The sequence below is a fragment of the Aphelocoma coerulescens genome, chromosome 3, assembly GCF_041296385.1.
Source record: "Aphelocoma coerulescens isolate FSJ_1873_10779 chromosome 3, UR_Acoe_1.0, whole genome shotgun sequence".
Lineage (NCBI taxonomy): Eukaryota > Metazoa > Chordata > Aves > Passeriformes > Corvidae > Aphelocoma > Aphelocoma coerulescens.
This window is the reverse complement of record NC_091016.1, coordinates 115,666,275-115,684,675: the sequence shown is the minus strand read 5'-3', so window position 1 is coordinate 115,684,675 and position 18,401 is coordinate 115,666,275. Positions and strand designations below refer to the sequence as shown.

Here is an 18,401-nt window from a genome sequence, read left to right as displayed (position 1 = left end):
AAACCAAAAGCTTTCTGTGTGCACAGAAACTAAAAATACCAGGTGTCATTTTCACTCCTACTAGAGCATCGATCTACTCACATTTTGTAGAGTTAGTCTTTTCCATACAGGGGCAGGTGAGAGGAAAATGAGGAACTAACACGTTTCCAGGAATGTCAGGTTGATGTAATGATACAGACAAAGCCCTGCATTAGTGGGAAGGAGCATGTGCCCTTGTGTTGCATGTGGAAGGGATGCTGGCAGCGGTTGCTTGGCTCTTTGAAGCCAGTGTTGGTACACCAGATGGTTGCTGTTGCACATTAGCAAGGAGATGTTCTGTGCTTACATTGCTCTGATGTATTTTTATTTGACTTTTCAGATTTGCACTTTACATTCAGATGGGAGGATTGGCAGTCATTTTATGAAATATTACAAGAAGCAGCCATAATCAGGGCTGGAATAATTTTAGTGATATGCAAGTCCCATATTTCAGCAGCTGGAAGAAATAAGAAGTGTTATTTCGCAGCCTTGGGTCATTTTCTGGTAAGTTTTCTTTTTTAGCCACTTCAGAGAGGCAACAGGTTGCAAGATTTACTGATACTGTTAGCAGACTCTAGAACTTTCCAGTGCTGTCCCACCATCTGGTCTTTAAACTTCATGCAAATAGTTCTGGTCATTCCTGGAAGAAGTAGCTCCTGTGTCCAGTGGCACTGTTTGGAAAGCAGCCAGCACAGCAGAGCCTTCAGGTGCTGTTGGAGACACACAGAGGCTGAAGTGAGGAGTGATGCTGGAGCAGACAACTCAGCAGCTCTGGTTCTCCAAGGGCAGATGAAGCTATAGGATAAACCCTACTGTTTGGAGGGTTTGAACCATTCAAAAGCACTTGGAATATGGCAGTGACTTGTGCCTTAATGTTTGTTTCTAAATTTTTGGATCTGTTTTCTCTCAGACTGGGGTCAGTCCCGTTGAAAACCTGTTGAAATAATACCTGGCTCCAAAACTGCCTGCTATGGCCCAACGCCAACATGACCTGCTCTGCTGCTGGCATCTGCTCCAGAGCCACGCCACCTGTGTTTGGCTTGGCAGGGAGCTCTCCTTCTTCTCCTCTCATGGGCTCAAGCTCTCCTTCTTCTCCTCTCATGGGCTCAAACCATGTCCATTCCCTAGTTCTTGTCCCTCAACTTTTATTTTTGAGGTCCTCAAGGACAGGCTCTGCATGTGACCTCTCAGGGTGAGTACACAGGGCCTGGTGTTCTTACCAAATTCAGTTTACATGTGTCATCTTAGATCTGGAGCAACAATTCGTACTGGTCCAGCAAGTACATAGCCCTGGAGACTGTCAGAACGGTGACCTGGAAAGGCTGAGAACGACACACAGCATGTTTGTGCAGTTTTTAAAGAATACATACATGCTGCACGTTAAGTGCTTGTGTATTAAGCATGAACTAAAGGTGACATCAGTGTTCACAGTCCATGCTTGAGGCATTTCAGATACCAAAAGTCAGAGCTCCTAAATCTCTGAGAAACATCAGGTTTGGGGTGCATTGCAATGGCTCTTTTTCTCCTCCACACCTACCCTTCCTCTCCCTGCTTGAGCGGCACTGTCCTCTGCAGGTGCTGCCAGGCTGTGTGTTGGTAGGAGAGCACGCTGCCACTGAACAATGCACATACACCTGAAAAGAAGAAGAAAAAGTGCCACTTGGTCCACATCAAATCCCAATTTGCAGAGCATTGTTTTATCTTTCGTTGTCCTTTTGCAGAAACTACATCTGATTAGACTTAGGCTTCTCTGAACACTTCCATGTGGAACCTTCTAGCTGAACCTGCCTTGAATTTTAAAGTTGGTGTCAAGGAAGCCCTCAGGCAGTTTGGTAACTGAGAGGCTGAGACAGGAGAAATCAAACCTCACGTGCTGCAGTGTATCAAACCTAGACAGAAACTCAATCTGGTGTCTGCTGCAGCTGCGCACTTAAGGAAGCAGCATGAGCCAGAATTGCATCACGTTCATTTCTAGCAAGTTCAAGAGTTGAGGTGCCTGTGAAAGGCAGAGTAAATAATAATGCAGTTAGCTGAGCTGCCCAGGCAGGGTGAACACACCATGGCTGGTATCAGTACATGTCAGGGCAGGCAGTTCACTCAGCTGGTGCACAAGGAGAAAAGTACCCTCAGGCGACTGTCCTAGGTATTTTGCTCTACTTAGTCCTTAGAGGAGAACAGGATCTCAAACTTTAAGACCAAACCCACATCTCTGCTTCTCTGCCCATTGGGCTGACACCCAAGGAGATGGATGAGTGGCTAGGACAGATGGGAGACAACAGAGCTGAACTTCACATGGATATTGGGACATATAAGTTGATTTTTTGCTCTAGACATTTTGAGTTGAAGTGCTATGAATCTGATCCTACACAAAGCCAGAACCACCATATAAAAATTATATTTACACATCAAATTATTTTGTTTACTCCAACCAGTCCAGTCTCAAGTCAATTGGGTGGCAGAGGAGATTTAAGAAGAGAACTAAATTAAAGCCGTGCACCAGTCAGGGTAGTTGAGTTGAATTCTGGCTAGGGTTTAAGTCTGTGAGGTGCCTAAATCAACTATTTTTCAAAGCATGGAGTCATAGAATCTCTCAGGTTAGAAGGGACCCATATGGATCATCAAGTCCAGCATCCTGGTCCTCACAGAACTGCCTCCAACTTAACCATATAACTAAGAGCATCACCCAGACTTCCAGGATAGGGTCCACGAGTGGGATGTGAACCCTTCACTCGATCCTACCTGTTCCAGTTGCTGTGCCAGGGTCCTTACTGCCAGCCTTTTAAAGTGAGAAGCGTGTCTCACCCTGGAGCTAACAGGTACCGGGCAGAACTCTGCAGCAAACTCACTGCCACTAATCTCACACCTATTTGAGAGGAAAGACCAACAGATCTAAGCAGAAATTGGGGCTTTGCTGATGAGTGCATTGGACATTAAATACTACTTGCCCATCTGCAGTGATGTTCCATCTTGGGGTGCTGTTGAAGTCTGGAGATCTGGCTACCCAGCAGTTTTCCAAGTATAACTCGACACTGGGGCTCTCGTCTTTCAGCTCCACCTCAAGAAACACAGGCTCTACAGGTTGTTTGAGTATTGCTATGCTGGGCTCATAGAATTCCGTGAAGGATTCATCTCGAGAAAATGTCAGGGGATTTTGTTTTTGTTTAATTTTATTTAAACTAAAACATGTTTGGAAATTCTCTGATTTCCATAGGAGGAGATTTACCTTTGGACACTCTTGAAACTACATTCAGAGCTTGTCTTACCCTTCTGTAAGCTGCAGAAAAGGAAATGTTGGTGAGGTTCTTTAGTTGAAAGAAAGGCATGTGTTAACAAGGGAATTTAGGACTGAAAGAGTCAGAGAGGTTTGAAAATGGGGGAAGAGAATTGCATACCTGCAGTATTTGATCGTGGAACCATCGTCCCAGAGCCAAAGGGAGAGGATGTGGCTGGGTCACTGGAGAAGGCACCGAGCACTAGGGTCTCTTTTGCTTGGTAGTAGCACAAGACTGTTAGTCTAGAATAGAAGAAGCAGCAATTTTTGTGTTCACATCTGCTTCCCAGCAGCTGTGTGAAAGTGAGCAGTGTCAGTGAGCAGCAGCTCCTACCTGTAGTCTGGATCTCTTGTGATTGTCGGTATGCTCTGTCCTGGAAGAGTCTCCTTCTCATAAGAGATTTCATTCTCATAAATGATGTGATCACCTTCAAACTGTGCATATGGGAAGCTCATTATAAATTGGCTCTTCTCAGGAGCTGGGGCAGGGGAACAAACGAGAATGCAGGAGAGGCAGAGACTTCCAGCAGGTGTGTCTGCTCTGGCCATGGGCTTACCCTTACTGAAGTGCCACAGGTAGTGACATGGAACTTGAAGAAGGCATGGGCTTCATTATACTCTCTAGGCTTGCAGGAGCTGTCCCTTAGCTTGGTTTTACTCATGTCAATGGCAGGAACTGTCTTCATTTGGGCAGATATCATTATGGTACCATCTGGGTGGCAAACTGAGAAAGTCAGAGTTGATTATGAGTAAGTATTCAAGGAAGTAATCGCACATCTTTTTATTGATTGATCAGTTGATGACTTACTTATAAATACTGATGAATTAAAACTGCAGCTAACAGAGAACATCTGTAAGGTCTCCATAGTTCTCACTTTCCTTAGGGCAACATCAAACCTTGCTTTAATTTTCTGAAAGGACACTTCCTGCAAAGGAGGAGATGGAAGAAATCTCCTGTTACCGTAAATCATCCATATATACAAAGTTCTCTCCTTAGCTTGTGCCACTTGAATGCTAACAAGTCACAAGAGTTAAGTCAGTGTGAAGACTCGAGCCTGATGCAACATGGAGGCAGAAGGTTTCTTGTATGAATTAATCAGTCACTGTCATGGTGATAAATTTTGGCTGATTATTGTAGAATAGTTCAAATGTTTATTACAGCATCAATTTTCCCCTGCCGTGTCTTAGCATTTCTACAAAAAAGTTCCTTTAAAAGAGCTTCTTTCATAAAAGCTGTATTGAAATATTGTTTCTGGCTCAGTGCAGATGGGACATTTTGCCTCATCTTACTAAAAACACTGAGGAGTTTGTTTTTGAAGACTTGGTGCGTATCTTTTAGAAACAAGTGGGGACTGCAGGTTGCATAATACATGGCATTACCAGAAGGGTCCGTGTCCGATGCCTCTTGTCCTACTTGCTCTGGCTTAGTCCTTCCCTCTGGAGGTTTTCCAATATGTGTAACACCACAGCACTACAGACTGTGACTGTAGGACTCTGTGAGAGCAAACAGTCCCATGTGTGTTAAAAAAGGCATTGCTAAACAGCTCCTGTACCTTATAGATGACTCCCCCAGCAAACAGAGGTATTTGCAAGATCAGGTGTGTGGAGTTGGTAGCTGCAAGATACCCATTGGTGAGGGCAAGGTGCCTGTTCAGAAGCTTGTTACCAAGGTACAGGTCCCAGTACTGGTGCAAGCCAAAAGTGGGCAGCGTTAGATACAGGTTTTCTTCATCACAGTCACCAACTGCCTCTGGTATTTCTGCAGGAAGAAGGTGGGGTGAAGAGTTAGCAATGAAGGAAGGTTTGAGGGTGATATTTGGCCCAGGCAGAGATTTCTGTCACAGGTGAAAAACCCAGCAACCTGTTATGTGCATGCTGGCATTGTCTGCAGGGCTTGGCTGTGTAGTGGGTGTAGCAGCTCACATCTGGTGGGATGGGGAGTCCTCCTGCTTTAGCGGTGGCCTGCCAGCTTGCATCCAGGACTGATCCCTATTTCAGTAGGGCAAGCTGAGCTATGTATGTAAATATATTTTTTGATCAGCCTTCTTTGACCTGAACCAAGAGCTACTTCAAAGATAAAACAGGACAGTGAGGAGACTGTCATATTTGTGGCATGCAAAAAGCAAATAAATTTGAGAAAATACCAAACAGACCTCCTGCCTTGTTTCAGTAACCTGCTAAGTACAGCTCTTAGTAGATGATTTCTCCTTACAGAAATGCTGTCTTTGGAGATCAGAGCAATTTAATTGAGTCAGTTAAATTCTGCCCTGTATGCAGAGGCAAAATTGTGTTTGAGGACAAACTGAAACTTGTAGCAATGTCTGAAAGTTTTGCCAGTAGATGTATGTTCATGTTCTGAGGCATCTTGTTCACTGAGTTTGCAAGCCAACTTCTTTTACACGCTTGCTTTATTGCTCTCAGTGTCTCGAGGGCAGACTGTCTTGCCAGTATGCAGAGGAGCTGCCATCAGTAGAGCAGCAACTTGGCTGTTACCAACAATGAGCTATGGAGGGGTGGGGTTTTCCCCAAAGCTCTCACCCTCACTCTAATGTTCTCACTGAATTCAGTGACAGCCTGATCCATGCTGTTGATGCAAACCAGTTTTATGTCAGGGGAAAGCTTACCAATATCAGCAATCACACACTCCACCTCTGCTGAATGATAATAGAGTGTCATCTCTGGACCCACGCTAAGGGTGTAGTTAACCAGGAGGGTGTATTTTGTTTCATTTCTGTTCACATACTGAAAGAGAGAGAAGTATATGTATATGCTGAACAACAATAATTATTCCAACACCCTCCTCTCCCCTGCAAATAGCTCAGTCTCCAAAAGCATTGCTTCAGCTGGCCTAAAACTATTCAGAAATCTGGCCTGGATTCAACAGCTCTTTCAGCCAAGCATAAATGTGGAGAATGTTGTGCCTTTTCAGAAAATAAAGACAAGTGAATATAGTGGTGGTTCCTCTGTAGCCCAGTGGTGAAAGAGTTCGTAGAGGGAGATCCAGGTCCAAATCCTTATTCTTCTTTACTCAGAGTGTGGGCTGAACCCAGGACAGTAAGTAATCGGTTGAATAGAAGGTACAAGGAGATGCTGTGAGAGATCCCTCTCAATATCCTCTTTGACTTCACTGAAAGTGCTCCCAAAGCAAAACCTGGTGTTCAACCTGAAAGAAATACTTCTGAATTTTTTTTGCTTGCTTTGATCCTTAATGCCATTTGCCTGTGGTTTGACTGCAGCCTGAAAACTATTTGCACAAACCCTGTGCATTCACAATGTTATTCCATGTAACAGCATCACAGCTCTGTGTGGTTTGGTTGAAAGAGTGGTAGAGGACTTGCAGTTATGCATCCTCCCACTGAAATGAGAGGTTGAAACCCCTCTGTGAGTATATACTTTTTACAAATATTTAGATTACAAATGGTCTGAAGCTTAACAAAATTACATTTAGAGTACCCTGACCCTGCCTGTAACATGCTTGCATGGGGCATGGCCTGTGCCAGCAGTCAAATGGCTCTGCACAAACAGTGGGCTCAGGAGTTACTGGATTTTGGAAACTGGTGTTTGCCAGCATTGCAATAATTAATTTATTTTTCCTAGACACTCCTGTTTCAAGGGGCAGTGTCTAACACAGATTTGGCAAACCTCTTCCTGTTGGGTGTGCACTTGGACATTAGTCATGCTGACAGGCACTTAAGAAAGTAACATTTCATCCTATCTAATTACACTTGATACTGATCTCCTAGAGATCTGTGGAGAGCAAGGGGGGGCAAAAGCTTCTAATCTTAACTCAGATGAGCTCAGACTCATTGACACCTTTATGATCAAGGAACTGTTGTTGGTTAATAAAAGCTGGACCATGTTCTGCAAAGGGACTGCCCACTTCCTCCACTCTGCTGCTGAAGTGACCTGCTGTATCCTACCTCTTTTAGAACATATGGATCATCAAAAGAGACTTCCAGGATAAATCCTTTTGTTCCATTAGAAAAGGGAGTTTCATAAATGCTGAAGCTGTGGTGTTGTGCTTCCCTCAGGGTAAATGGCACATTTCCTATTGCGATTGCCACCAGAGAGACATCAGGAAGAAAGTGTCCAAATGCAACATTAAATAGCCTTTCCTCTGGCACAGTATCTGCAGGGAGAGAACATCAAATTACTGCTGATGTGGATCGAATAACGAAGACGGTTAGGGTGGCCTCCCATTCAAATTCCAGGAAACTTAGCCAGCAGCCATCTCTTTAATGGCTCTGATTAATGAATGTTTGTGTTCTAGTCAGATCTGAAATACTCTGAGCACATGAGAATTGCTTCAAGCTGCAGGGGATTAACAACAAATACATACAACTCTATAGGAAGTGGGTTCAGTGACTTTCTAGAGGTGCACTATGATGTGCAATACCTTTGCTATAAAGAAATCTAGAATCTAGTTCAGCCACATAAAATATGAAAAAAAATCATAATGTATGATAAGAGGCTCCTTTTTCTTTCTATATCACTTATCCAGAAAGCTCCAAATATGTTTAGTGCCTTAATGCATTGGAAAATATAATTTAAAAACCATGACTGCAGCACTGGGGGGTACAATGATTTCAGTACACCCCCAAGGTGTCAAATGCAGGCAGTTTGGGGGAGAAAATACCATCAAAGAATGCTGTCCTCAGATAGTTCTTCTTCCCAGTGTGATAACTGCACATCACAACATCTTTATGCTAGGGTCCCAGCGGCTACTGGAAAAATCCGGGTGTTAATGTTAAAGGAATGTTTACATTTTTATCAGCAACTTGTAAGTTAAGGCTAAAGAGTTTTTGTTGGTGGTTTGTTTTGTTTATATGTTTGTTTGTTGTTTTCTTGTGTGTATTTTTTGTTTTGTTTTGTTTTGTTTTGTAATATGATACTTGAATCTTGACTTTGCCTAGCAAATTGGGAGTTGAGAACATTCTGGTGAATGTAGATGTGTGGCACAGGTCAGGTGGAGCTATGTTTAGCACAGCAAAAGGTTGGTAAAAATCAGTGAGAGGAATGACTTACTGTTGATAACAGTTGGTATTTGTGGCATGAAAGGTGTGGTGATGGATTTGATGACCGTATACTTCGTGGTTTGCCAACCTGCATCTGTCCACGTGTGCTCCAGACACAGGTCAATACTGTAAATGACTCCATATACACCACCAGATATGGAGCTCTAGGAGGTAAAAAGTGTGATTAAGTCTTAATTCTCAGTAGCTTAATAAAGAGATGACTGAAAATGGCTACAATTCTTACACTAGAAAGAGAAAATGGTATTCTAGTATAGCTTGGAATGGATTTTGCTAAGGGAGCTTGTTTGGTAGTTTGGCCCATTTGTCTGGTCCGTGTGTGGCTCAGATACTGCTGAGATCCTTAATAATGAAGTACCAGGTTTTCAGGGGTGTCCTCATTAAGTGTAGCATGTCACCACATTTGTGGGTTTTTTTACAATCCATGGATTACCAGTCATGTCTTTTGTTCTGTCTGATACACAAAAAGGGAACTCCTGAAGGAGGTAAGTCAAAATCACACCAATGTAATTTTGAAGAAATATTGCCAACTCCTTTCTAGATATTCAAGGTCAAGCTGGGTGGACTTTTGAGCAAAATGATCTAGTGAAAGATGCCCATGGCAGGGGAGTCTGGAGTAGATGATCTTTAAAGGTGCCTTTCAGCCCAAACTATTCTATTCTGTTCTACTGAACATTTTTCTTGACATTACCTCTCTATCTGTAAATTATATATTGATGAGGAACAAACTATATTCAAAGCAGGTGACTGCATGCCAACCACATGCAGAGAACCTGTCCCATGCTAAATCATGCTGTCTTTCTATGTATGGAAATTGGCAGGGAAATTACTCCTGGAGCCAGGCCAGAATTAACCAGGACTAGTTTCATTATTTAACAACATAGACAATTGAATTCCAGTTTCCAGGAGTACTTTTGCCCTTGATTTATTAGTATGTCTTATAGATTACTAACAAAAGGCCGTCTCTTGCTTCTATCATGATTTGTCATCATAAATTCTTAATTTCTGAGTAGGTACTTTGAAAACACAGGAAAGTGGCATCTGGTTCTTCAAATATTTATTGTATCTACAAATTTTAAGCAGCAATCAATCAGTATTTGGAATTATCATGATTTGGAAACATCCACAGAATCAGCCCTCAAATGTATTTGTGTGTGATAGGTTTGTACTAACCTCTAGCTTGCCTCCTTCTGCTCCAATGGGGATGGTTATTCGGATATGTGTCTCGTTGTGCTCCAGTGAGTAGTTCATATCCTCTGGATTTATTATGACTTGATCATCCACTCCCATTACAATGCTTTTAGACAGAAAGGTGGATTCCTGAACCACTAGTGTGGGGATAACTCTTGGCACAGTCCATGTTAGCGTAGTATTGGTGAAGCTGATGCCATCTGTGGAGTTAGATAGACAGTCCCAGAGGAGGGGTTACCAGTCAGTCATGTCTCTGCCTTTCTCTGATTCCCCTCACCAGGCTATCTCTACAGCTTTCAGTGATGCAACACCTTGTAGGATATCAGTCAAATGATGCTATTTTGTCACAGAGACCCTGGCACTCAAAACAGACCTAAATCACCAGTTTCAGGTGAATCATTAATTTATTCAGAAGAACTGGCAGCCATACTCCAGATACCTGCTCTGTTGTCCTTCTGGTCCCAGGGATTACTGGAAAAAAGAATAGGGCACAGAGCAACCTGTTTGGACCTTCTTGAAATACTGGCTTCAAGGTCACGACAACTTAAAACCTCATGCTTCCTCATCACTTGTTCACATTAATACTCTTCTGTGAGAGCCAGGTGCAGCCACCACTTCTCTGCAAAAAGCCAGGCTAGTCCTGCCTCTCCAAAGAAAAGGACTAGGTGAGTCACAAGGATGCAGAGCTGCATGCCTTGCGTAGAGTTGTATGAAAGAGGAAAGCCAAGGCTGTGGGATTAGCCCAGGGGAGGCTCCCTTGCTCTTCTATAGCAGTTTTCCTTGTTTCCAGTTCCCTGCATCTAATGGGGGGGTTTTGAGAAACCAGAGAAGGCATGACACTGCACTGGGAACACAAGTAATGTAGTGTCACAGCAGGGACCGTGTTTGTCCAGGACCAAAGCCACAGACTCTTAGCTCATGTTGCTCCGAGGGAAGCTTGTAAACCTCTTCTCTTAGAGAGAATAGGAGGACTGTGTTTTCTACTAACTCCTTAGGTGGTTATTTTTATCCTTAGGTGGTGTTGAAGAAGGAGGAGATCCTTACCAACAGGACAGGAGACAGTTGTGTCAATCAGCAAGAGCAGCCATCGCTGCCTGTACATGGAAGTGGAAGTGACCATGTTCATATTTACACCACTGACCTGTTTGAGCCCAGGCAGAAAAAGAGAGCTGATGTTCTGGAGGGGCAGTGGGAACAGCAGAGCTTTGTTTCTGGCTGGGATCAACAACTCACCACGCTGACATCAGACTCGTTGCTGTGGTAGGGCGCTCGCAGGTACACTCGGGACAGGGTGTTATTGAAGCTGTAGCCCAGTTTTACTGCATCACTTACTGTTATTCTCTTTCTCCCTGATGGAGAAACAAACACCAGTTGCCATTGCTGGTATGCAACATTTTGAGTCTGCAAGAGAAAGGTGAGCTACATCAGTTCTAGGTCTCCCAAAGACTCTTAGAAAGCTATGATATTGTAGCACCTATTTTCCTGTTAGAAATGGGAGTAACTGGAATGATACTGGACACTACTAGTTCATCTCAGGCAAGAAATACCCTTGATATATATATATATATGTATGTGTAAAGATAAGGAATTCTAGAGCTCTTTAAGGCATCTTTAGAGATAATCGTTTAGCAGCCCTGGAAGAAATGTAGACGGGTGGCCTTGAACAAATGCACTGTGGACAAAATACCTGTTCTGTTAAGAAACTGATTGTCTCCATGTCTGTTGATTGCTGGAGCAGCCCAGAGGCCAAATGACAGACTACTTTTTATAGTGTGTAGCCATACTGTGTCAAAGATAAGATGAGAGCAATGCCTGTACTTGCCTTGAACAGAGTCCTCTGAAATGATGGCCATATGGGAACACAGTCAAAAGGAAAATAGGCATAAGGAGCAAGTAAGACATGAAAAAATGGGACAAGCATATATATTTCACAGAATTACAGAATGATTAAAGTTGGAAGGAACCACTGGAGGCCATCTAGTCCAACCTCCCTGATTGAGCAGGGTCCCCATGAGCATGTTACTCAGGATTGTGTCCAGGCAGCTTTTGAATATCTTCAGAGGAGACTCCACACCTTCTCTGGGAGATCTCTTCCATTCTTCCTCATGTTCAGGTGGAACTTCCAGTGGATCAGTTTCTGTCTGCTGTCTCTTGTCCTACTGCTGGGCACCACTGAGGAGAACCTGGCTTCATCCTCTTGACACCCCTCCTTCAGATGCTTGTGTACATTGGTAAGATCCTCTCCTAGTCTTCCCCAGACTAAACAGGCCCAACTCCCTCAGCTTTTCCTCATAAGAGAGATGCTCCAGTCACCATTTCCCACTCATTCTTTCCAGCCTCAAATATTTTTCATCTCAGTGACTCCTGAGCTGTCTGTAGCTTCTTTGTATTTTGTATGTCTTATTGGGCTTACTCTCTTCAGTCAACTTTTCCAGACTCTCCTTGGGATCAAGTAAGATTTTAGCAGCCATAACATCTTTTGGTGATGAGTTTGACAGTTTCACTACCCATTGTGTGAAGAACCACCTACCTTTGTTTGTCTTGAACTCAGTTTCTACTAATGGAACAAACATATGACTCTGTTCTCCCACCTAAATGTCTTTTTGCAGTCTAGAGGTTTAAAAATACTTGAGAGGTTTTCAGTACTTGATGGCAAATTTGTCATCTCCGTTTTTTTTTCAGAGCTGGAGCTATGCCCCAAGAATGACTCATAAGAGTAGAGAGAAGAGGCAGGCTAGGAACTGTTAGGAAAGACTCTCCTTCATACCTCTGGCAGTGCTGACATCCATGCCACGGTGTAGTCATTTGAAACAGCTGGGACATCAGTCTTCACTGACACCTGGGGACACAGGAGATTCTTTGGGAGCAATGGGAGCAAACAGATCGTCAGTATTATTACAGGCATCGGGAGCAGTGTCTATCAGGATTTAGCAGTTTGCATTCCCTGGAGGTAATTAGTGTTTCCATGGAGGTTCTTGATGGCAGTAATTTATGTGGCCTTAAAATGAAAGTTAAAACCATGGCATTTATAGTGGTGGGAATACTTTGTGTATAATCAGGTAAACCTAAAGTCCTGCTCCTATCTGGTAAGGTGTAACCTAGATTCTGCTCCGGAGACTTTCAGGGACATCTGGGTCTCTCCAGTGGAGATACTGGAAAGCAGGTTATTGGCACTAACAGGACTGGTTCCATCTTCCCATGCAGGCTGAACACCTGAAAATGCAGGATCCCTAAGTACCTAAGGCAGGTGCTGTGGTATAAATCTTGCCCTCACGTGCTGCAGAGTGAGGCAAGGACAGAGGACAGAGTCAGAGGACACCGAGTTTGGAGTCAATGTTTGCCTCAGACATCTGTACCATGGTTTAAGTGTGTTGCAACACCCAGATGTGACTGCACAGCCTCGAGTTCTAACAGGAGAAGTATGTTTTCTTTGTCCTGCCTCTTGTAGGCGTGCACAGCAAGCAATGAAGTTTGGTTTGTTCACTGCCTCATTTCTACACTGGTGTGTAGGTGATGGCAGCAGGCTGGACAGCCCAACTGGACCACCTGGCAGGAGGCAGGTCCTTTCTCACAGTCATGTCCTGTGAGTTGTGTGATGCAGCAGAGATGCAGCTCTTCAAACTCTAGGTTTTATTATGTCAGATATGAGGATGACATTCTCACAGATGCTGCAGGACTTTATGACAAAAAGGTACTCTCATGAGCTTAAGAGCTTGGCCTTAAGCCTCTCTGTTGATTTGCTTGCAGAGTCTTGCCTTACTTCATCTGTACAGTTAACCAAGTTTCACTGCATCCAAAATATCTATGGCATGTAAATGTGTTACTAATCAGATCTACAGTTACACACTCTGCTAAATATTAGCAGGTTGTTTTTATGCCTGGTACATGGGGTACAATCAACTTCTGAAAGGAATTTGGGGAGGTTGTTGTGCCTGGCAGGGAGCTTGGATGTAGCCTCAGCTTTCGTGGGAACGTTTTTACCTCCATATAATTTTCTTCGCACACAATTTCTCTTGAAGCCCAGGAAGCGTAGGAGCAGTACATAGGGTAGGTGTAGGTGACAGCTGCCCTCATGCTTGAAAATGAGGAGACCTTGATGTTCACAGTCAGTGAAAACAGCTCATCTGCCTGGGAAGAAAAACAGGCAATTCAGCAGATGGTGTGGAAGGTTCCAGGAGTGGCTGCATGGGACCATCCAGCCCAGTGTCCAGTTTCTGACAGTTTTATAATGATGAGAGCAGGTTGAGAGCTGCAGTGACAGGTCCTCCAACAAACCACTCTGTCTGAAATGGTTTGTGTGCAGGGTCTTTTGGAGCCAAGGGCATTGCCTCAGCACTCACAGCCTTTGCCTCAGACCCCATCTCAGCACTATTTTTGCCACACTATAAAGGAGCAGCTGGTCAAGGGAAGATCTGACCTACCTTACTCTGAGGTTCTTGTTTTCCCATTTGTGACTCTATGTGTCTCCACATGGAGAGAAAGTACTGGAACTTTTGTTTTGGTGTAAGTAGTTCAGATCCATCCTACAAATGCTGTTTAGTGTCTAACACTAGACTAACTCCAGTAAAAAATCCTTTTGGTTCTTCAGCTCCCCAGGAGCCACACACAAAGCCATGGACTGTCCTTCTATCTGACATATATGTGTATTTTTCTACAGAAGAAGGCAAAACCTTTACAGAGAAATTTCCAGCCTGGAAATCCAAGTCATTGCACAGGACACTGTACACCCCCATTCTTGTTAGCTAACCTCTGCCTATAAAGTTTTACCATATTTTTTCTGTGGGGCTTCCAGGACCAAGCAGACTAAACATGGACAAGCAATGAAGTTTCTACTCTGATTTTTTCTGGTTTTGAGTACATTTCATCTCAACTAACATTTAGAAATTGGAAATCCAGGCTACACTTTTACATGTATTTTTGGAAGGGGTGAATCACCTTCCGGAGATGCCTGCTTCTCTCCACTGACTATTGTGGAAGAGCAAACAACTAGTTTAGACTAGACATTATCTTTTAGATGGCTAAAGTTACGTGAGGCAAATCTGGGTCTAATAGACATGTGTGATCTACATTCCTAGGCATGTGTTAACAGGCATATTACCATACAAATTAAGCCAGGAAATGATCTGCCAGAATCACACTGCAAACATTGCTTTTTCAAGCAGATGCCTACTTCTTTCCAGAGAGGCTTTCAAGAAACTCTCTGGCAATCAGCAGCTACAAGGATATGCTTGAGAACTGGCAGCTACTCAGCAGCATTAGGATAAGTGTCATTCCATGGAGAGAGGAAATCCCATGTCAGTCACACTGAACAAACCTCAGAGCAGAGAGCCATTGCCTATTCATTTCTACGCTACGCTACCAACACTAGTTCCTTGAGTTGAGTATTCTCAAAACATGCCATTAGAATGCCATATACTATCTCAGTCTTGTATTTTTGGAGAAGATGCCTGAGCTGTTTCCAACCCCGTGTCTGGGCCTTACCTCGTTGGCCACGTGACAGCCAAGCACTGAAGCACGGAAGACGGGATTGCCCCACACGTCTTCTGACAGGACATAGCCACAGCGAGATGCTAGGTTCTCATCCAGCAGAACAGGGCCAGAATAAGGATCTACAGAAAAAGGGAAAGATATGTGGGGGTGTAAAGCTCAAGGCAAGTCCTGGGGCAGAGTGGTGCTGAGGCCCTCTCACACAGCTCTTCTCCATGTGGGCTGGGTGCTCTCCAGCGACATGTGCTGTTAAGGAGCTGGTGACACTGTGCTGGCATGTGTAGGAGTGCATGAGACAGTCTGGCATGACTCAAGCTCCCACACATAATGTGCACTTCAGTGCCTGTTTCCTTGCATCCATAAACTTGTGCCATTGCCACTTTGAAGTGCTGTTATGGAGAGTTTCTCTGAAGCATCACCTACATTTCTCTCTCCCTGATTTTTTTCTCTAGAAAAGAGTTATGGGCTATTAAGCCCATCAATTTCTAAAAATCATCAAGTTGTGATAATCTCCTGCTCACTTTGCTCAAAGGATGTGGTCACAGACCTGTTTTGGGTGGTCACTTCTACATATTGATCAGGTTTGCTGCTCCTCTCTGTGGGCTGTGAAGCCCATGGGGGTGCCAAGTTCAGAGGCATGACAGGCTGGCTGTGCTCAGCTCTTGATGATGGTAAGTTAATAACATCATATTTTGTTAATTATCTTCCCTCTGATTAAGGAACTATTTTAGTCTTGGGTTAGACACAAGAATCTGTACAAATAGATAGGGTTTAACTAGCTGCCACTGCAATTTCTAGATTTGTCTGTCATGTCTGTATGTCAGACAGTTCTAGAACTGCTGGTTCAGTATATGTATGGCTGCAGCCAGGCTCAGAAGATAAGTCGGAACGATTTTGGAAGAAGAAGGAAAAGCTTTTATGAGACCAACTGATAGAGCTGGAAGAAACAAACAGCATTTTGTGCCTGAAGGCTGGTCTGTTTTTTCCAGCAGTATCGGTTACTCTCATAAATGCTATCCCTTCTGCCCACACCCTTTCCGTACTTGATTTTTTCAGTTTTGCCTCCAAATAAAATGAAAAAACCATAACCCAGAAAAAAAGTGCACTGATCTCAAGAGAAATTAATTATGTTTGGGGTGAAATCACATTCTTTTTACAATCTCATGTGAACATTTTCTGGTTTTCATTTTGGTTCCGAAGATTTTTGTTTTCCTCACAAAATGGAACCCCTTTGTCCAATCTGAATTACGGTATTTAAATGCCATTGTGGTGTTAAATAAAAAGGAAATTCAAAAAACCTCCAAAGTCCTTTGATTGCTGCAGCACTCACTCAGCACTCACTGAGAGTGTGTTTTCTGGGTATTACCCAGCCTACACTGCTGTTGTCATTATGCTGTTCAGGACACATCCAATCTGCAATGTCGCCTTCGTTTTCCTTGCTAGACATGTGTAAGGGCTCAGCAGAGGAAAGAATGAAAGGCAAACGTCAGCCCTCCCTCCTCAGACCATCCTTTCTTCTCTCCCAGCACCGTAGTTGCATGGGGCAGAGGGGACTGTGGCTGTAGTCCCAAGCTTTACTCCTCTGTAAGGCAGTGGCCAAACTGAGGTGGGAGAGGCTGGCTCAGGGTGACAAGGATATGCTGCAAGTTCCTTGGGGTAAGTTACCAATTATCAATAGATGGCAGCAGCATCCAGATCACAGACTCTGTGATCACTTAGGTGATTCCCCAGCCTTCATGTTATTCGAGGCTGCCACTTGTAACTCACCATAAATTTCCAGCTGGAAGAACTTTCCCTGGAGCAAGAGTTTATTCAGTTTCATCCAAAAAATTCTGGAGCGGCAGCTGCTCTCTACAAAACCTGGTAGGAGCACATACAGAGCTTTTGAGTCAGTGGGACTGGAGGGCAGAGAAGAGACACATTGTGTTATGAGCAAAATAACCGAGTTGTCATCCTTGCCTCTCTCCCCACTCTGCTTTTTATCATGTTTCACTAACCTGGGGGAGCCATCCGCCTCCCTTGTCCCAGCCAGAACAGCAAGAAAAACAGCCAGATCCTGCAGTATAAGCACATGAACTAATAACAGGGAGAACAGAGAGGAAAAATAAAAGATCAAAATGGAAAATTAAGGAGGTGGAAACCAAATTGTTGTTACCTGCACAGCAAGTGACCCACAGCCTCCATCCGTCCCCAGAGACCTGCGCGTGGGCAGCAAAGTTCTCCTCCCTGTGAAGTAAAGCAGACCCAGGTGTGCAGATGGAACTTGGTCAGACCCAGGAAGAGGGTACAGGTTACCTTTTACAGATTGTGCTGTCTTCTCCAAACCTTGTGTGTGGACCAGGAGAGGCCAGTGGCTTCTGTTGTGCAAGGACACCTGGGTGGAATCCTGCAGTGCCCTCCAAGGTTATCAGAGCTCGCTCCCAGCAGTGGGAGGCAGCTCCCTCTCTCTGGGAGGGCACAGCACCCTCCTGCCAGATATTTGCAAGGTCAGAGGCTGCTGCTGAGCCTAATTGTAATGAGTACAGCAGAGGGTGCTTGGTGCTTTCCATCAAACCCTGGGAAGTACCCTTATTCCTTACAGGCCAGTTGGGTAGCTCTGGCTTCAGGTCTTTAGAACACATGAAACATTTCCCCAGAGGTATTTTAATTGGGTCTACACAGGAAATACATTTTTGTTTCTGTGAAATGTCCCAGTGACCCAGCCATGCCAGAGATAACAGCAGTACTTTGGCAGCTGCACGTTTTGCTTTTGTGGATCCAGTTAGGTTGCCCTTTGATTTATTTGATTATCAGAGAGTGTTTTGCTGAAAACATCTTGTTTTCAGAAGTGCAGCGATATCTCTGTGTCAGTCAGACCATGTGCAGGTCTGTAAATGGCCAAGCATATTGCCTGGGAAAGTCTTTGCTCCAGACAGGAGTTTTTTCTCTGGGACTGCAAGTGACCCAGGAAAGAAAGGCTGAGAGGCTTAGTGAGGTAAAAATACAGCTTGTGTGGCATGGATGAGCTGCGGCCAGGTGAGGAGTACAGGAGATTTAGGTTGACATTTTAGCCATTTCAACCCAGGGCTCAATTTCCTTTTTGTCCCCATTTTGGGCCATTGCCCAAACGTTCTTACCTTACTTTGGTTCACAGGCATGAGCAGAGCTGTGCTGTAGAACTGAGATTGCTTTTGCAGCTCACTTCGCACCATTGTAGGATAAACAAAAGCCAGCGGACAAATGCCCTCCCAGGACACAGTGCAATCAGTGTGATTTCTTCCCCTCTCAGAGGACCTGTGTAGTAACAGCAGACCCCCCACCACTGCCCAGCCAGACACGCTCACTTTGCACAGCAGGGAACAGTGGCACACATTGTGTGAGTGCTCTGGAAGCGAAGCCCCGGGGCTTTAGCAATCTCCTAA

The 18,401-nt window shown here is 44.2% G+C and overlaps 1 protein-coding gene across 1 annotated transcript; it reads right to left on the bottom strand.

Moving 5' to 3' along the window:
* Positions 1–321: 321 nt before the first annotated feature.
* On the bottom strand, positions 322–17,403 carry LOC138108676 (uncharacterized). The gene is made up of 24 exons (XM_069011643.1): positions 17,296–17,403; positions 17,156–17,226; positions 16,998–17,076; positions 16,768–16,860; positions 14,995–15,122; positions 13,495–13,641; positions 12,281–12,352; positions 10,747–10,914; positions 10,558–10,654; positions 9,496–9,713; positions 8,315–8,468; positions 7,210–7,418; positions 5,914–6,031; positions 4,843–5,048; positions 4,098–4,215; positions 3,847–4,013; positions 3,624–3,724; positions 3,411–3,532; positions 3,242–3,292; positions 2,964–3,147; positions 2,758–2,881; positions 1,556–1,652; positions 1,239–1,340; positions 322–728 (listed from the first exon to the last, which is right to left on the bottom strand). The coding sequence occupies exons 3-23, from the start codon at positions 17,071–17,073 to the stop codon at positions 1,258–1,260; spliced, it is 2,733 nt and encodes a 910-aa protein (XP_068867744.1). The 5' UTR covers positions 17,074–17,076; positions 17,156–17,226; positions 17,296–17,403; the 3' UTR covers positions 322–728; positions 1,239–1,257.
* Between the last annotated feature and the right edge of the window lie 998 nt (positions 17,404–18,401).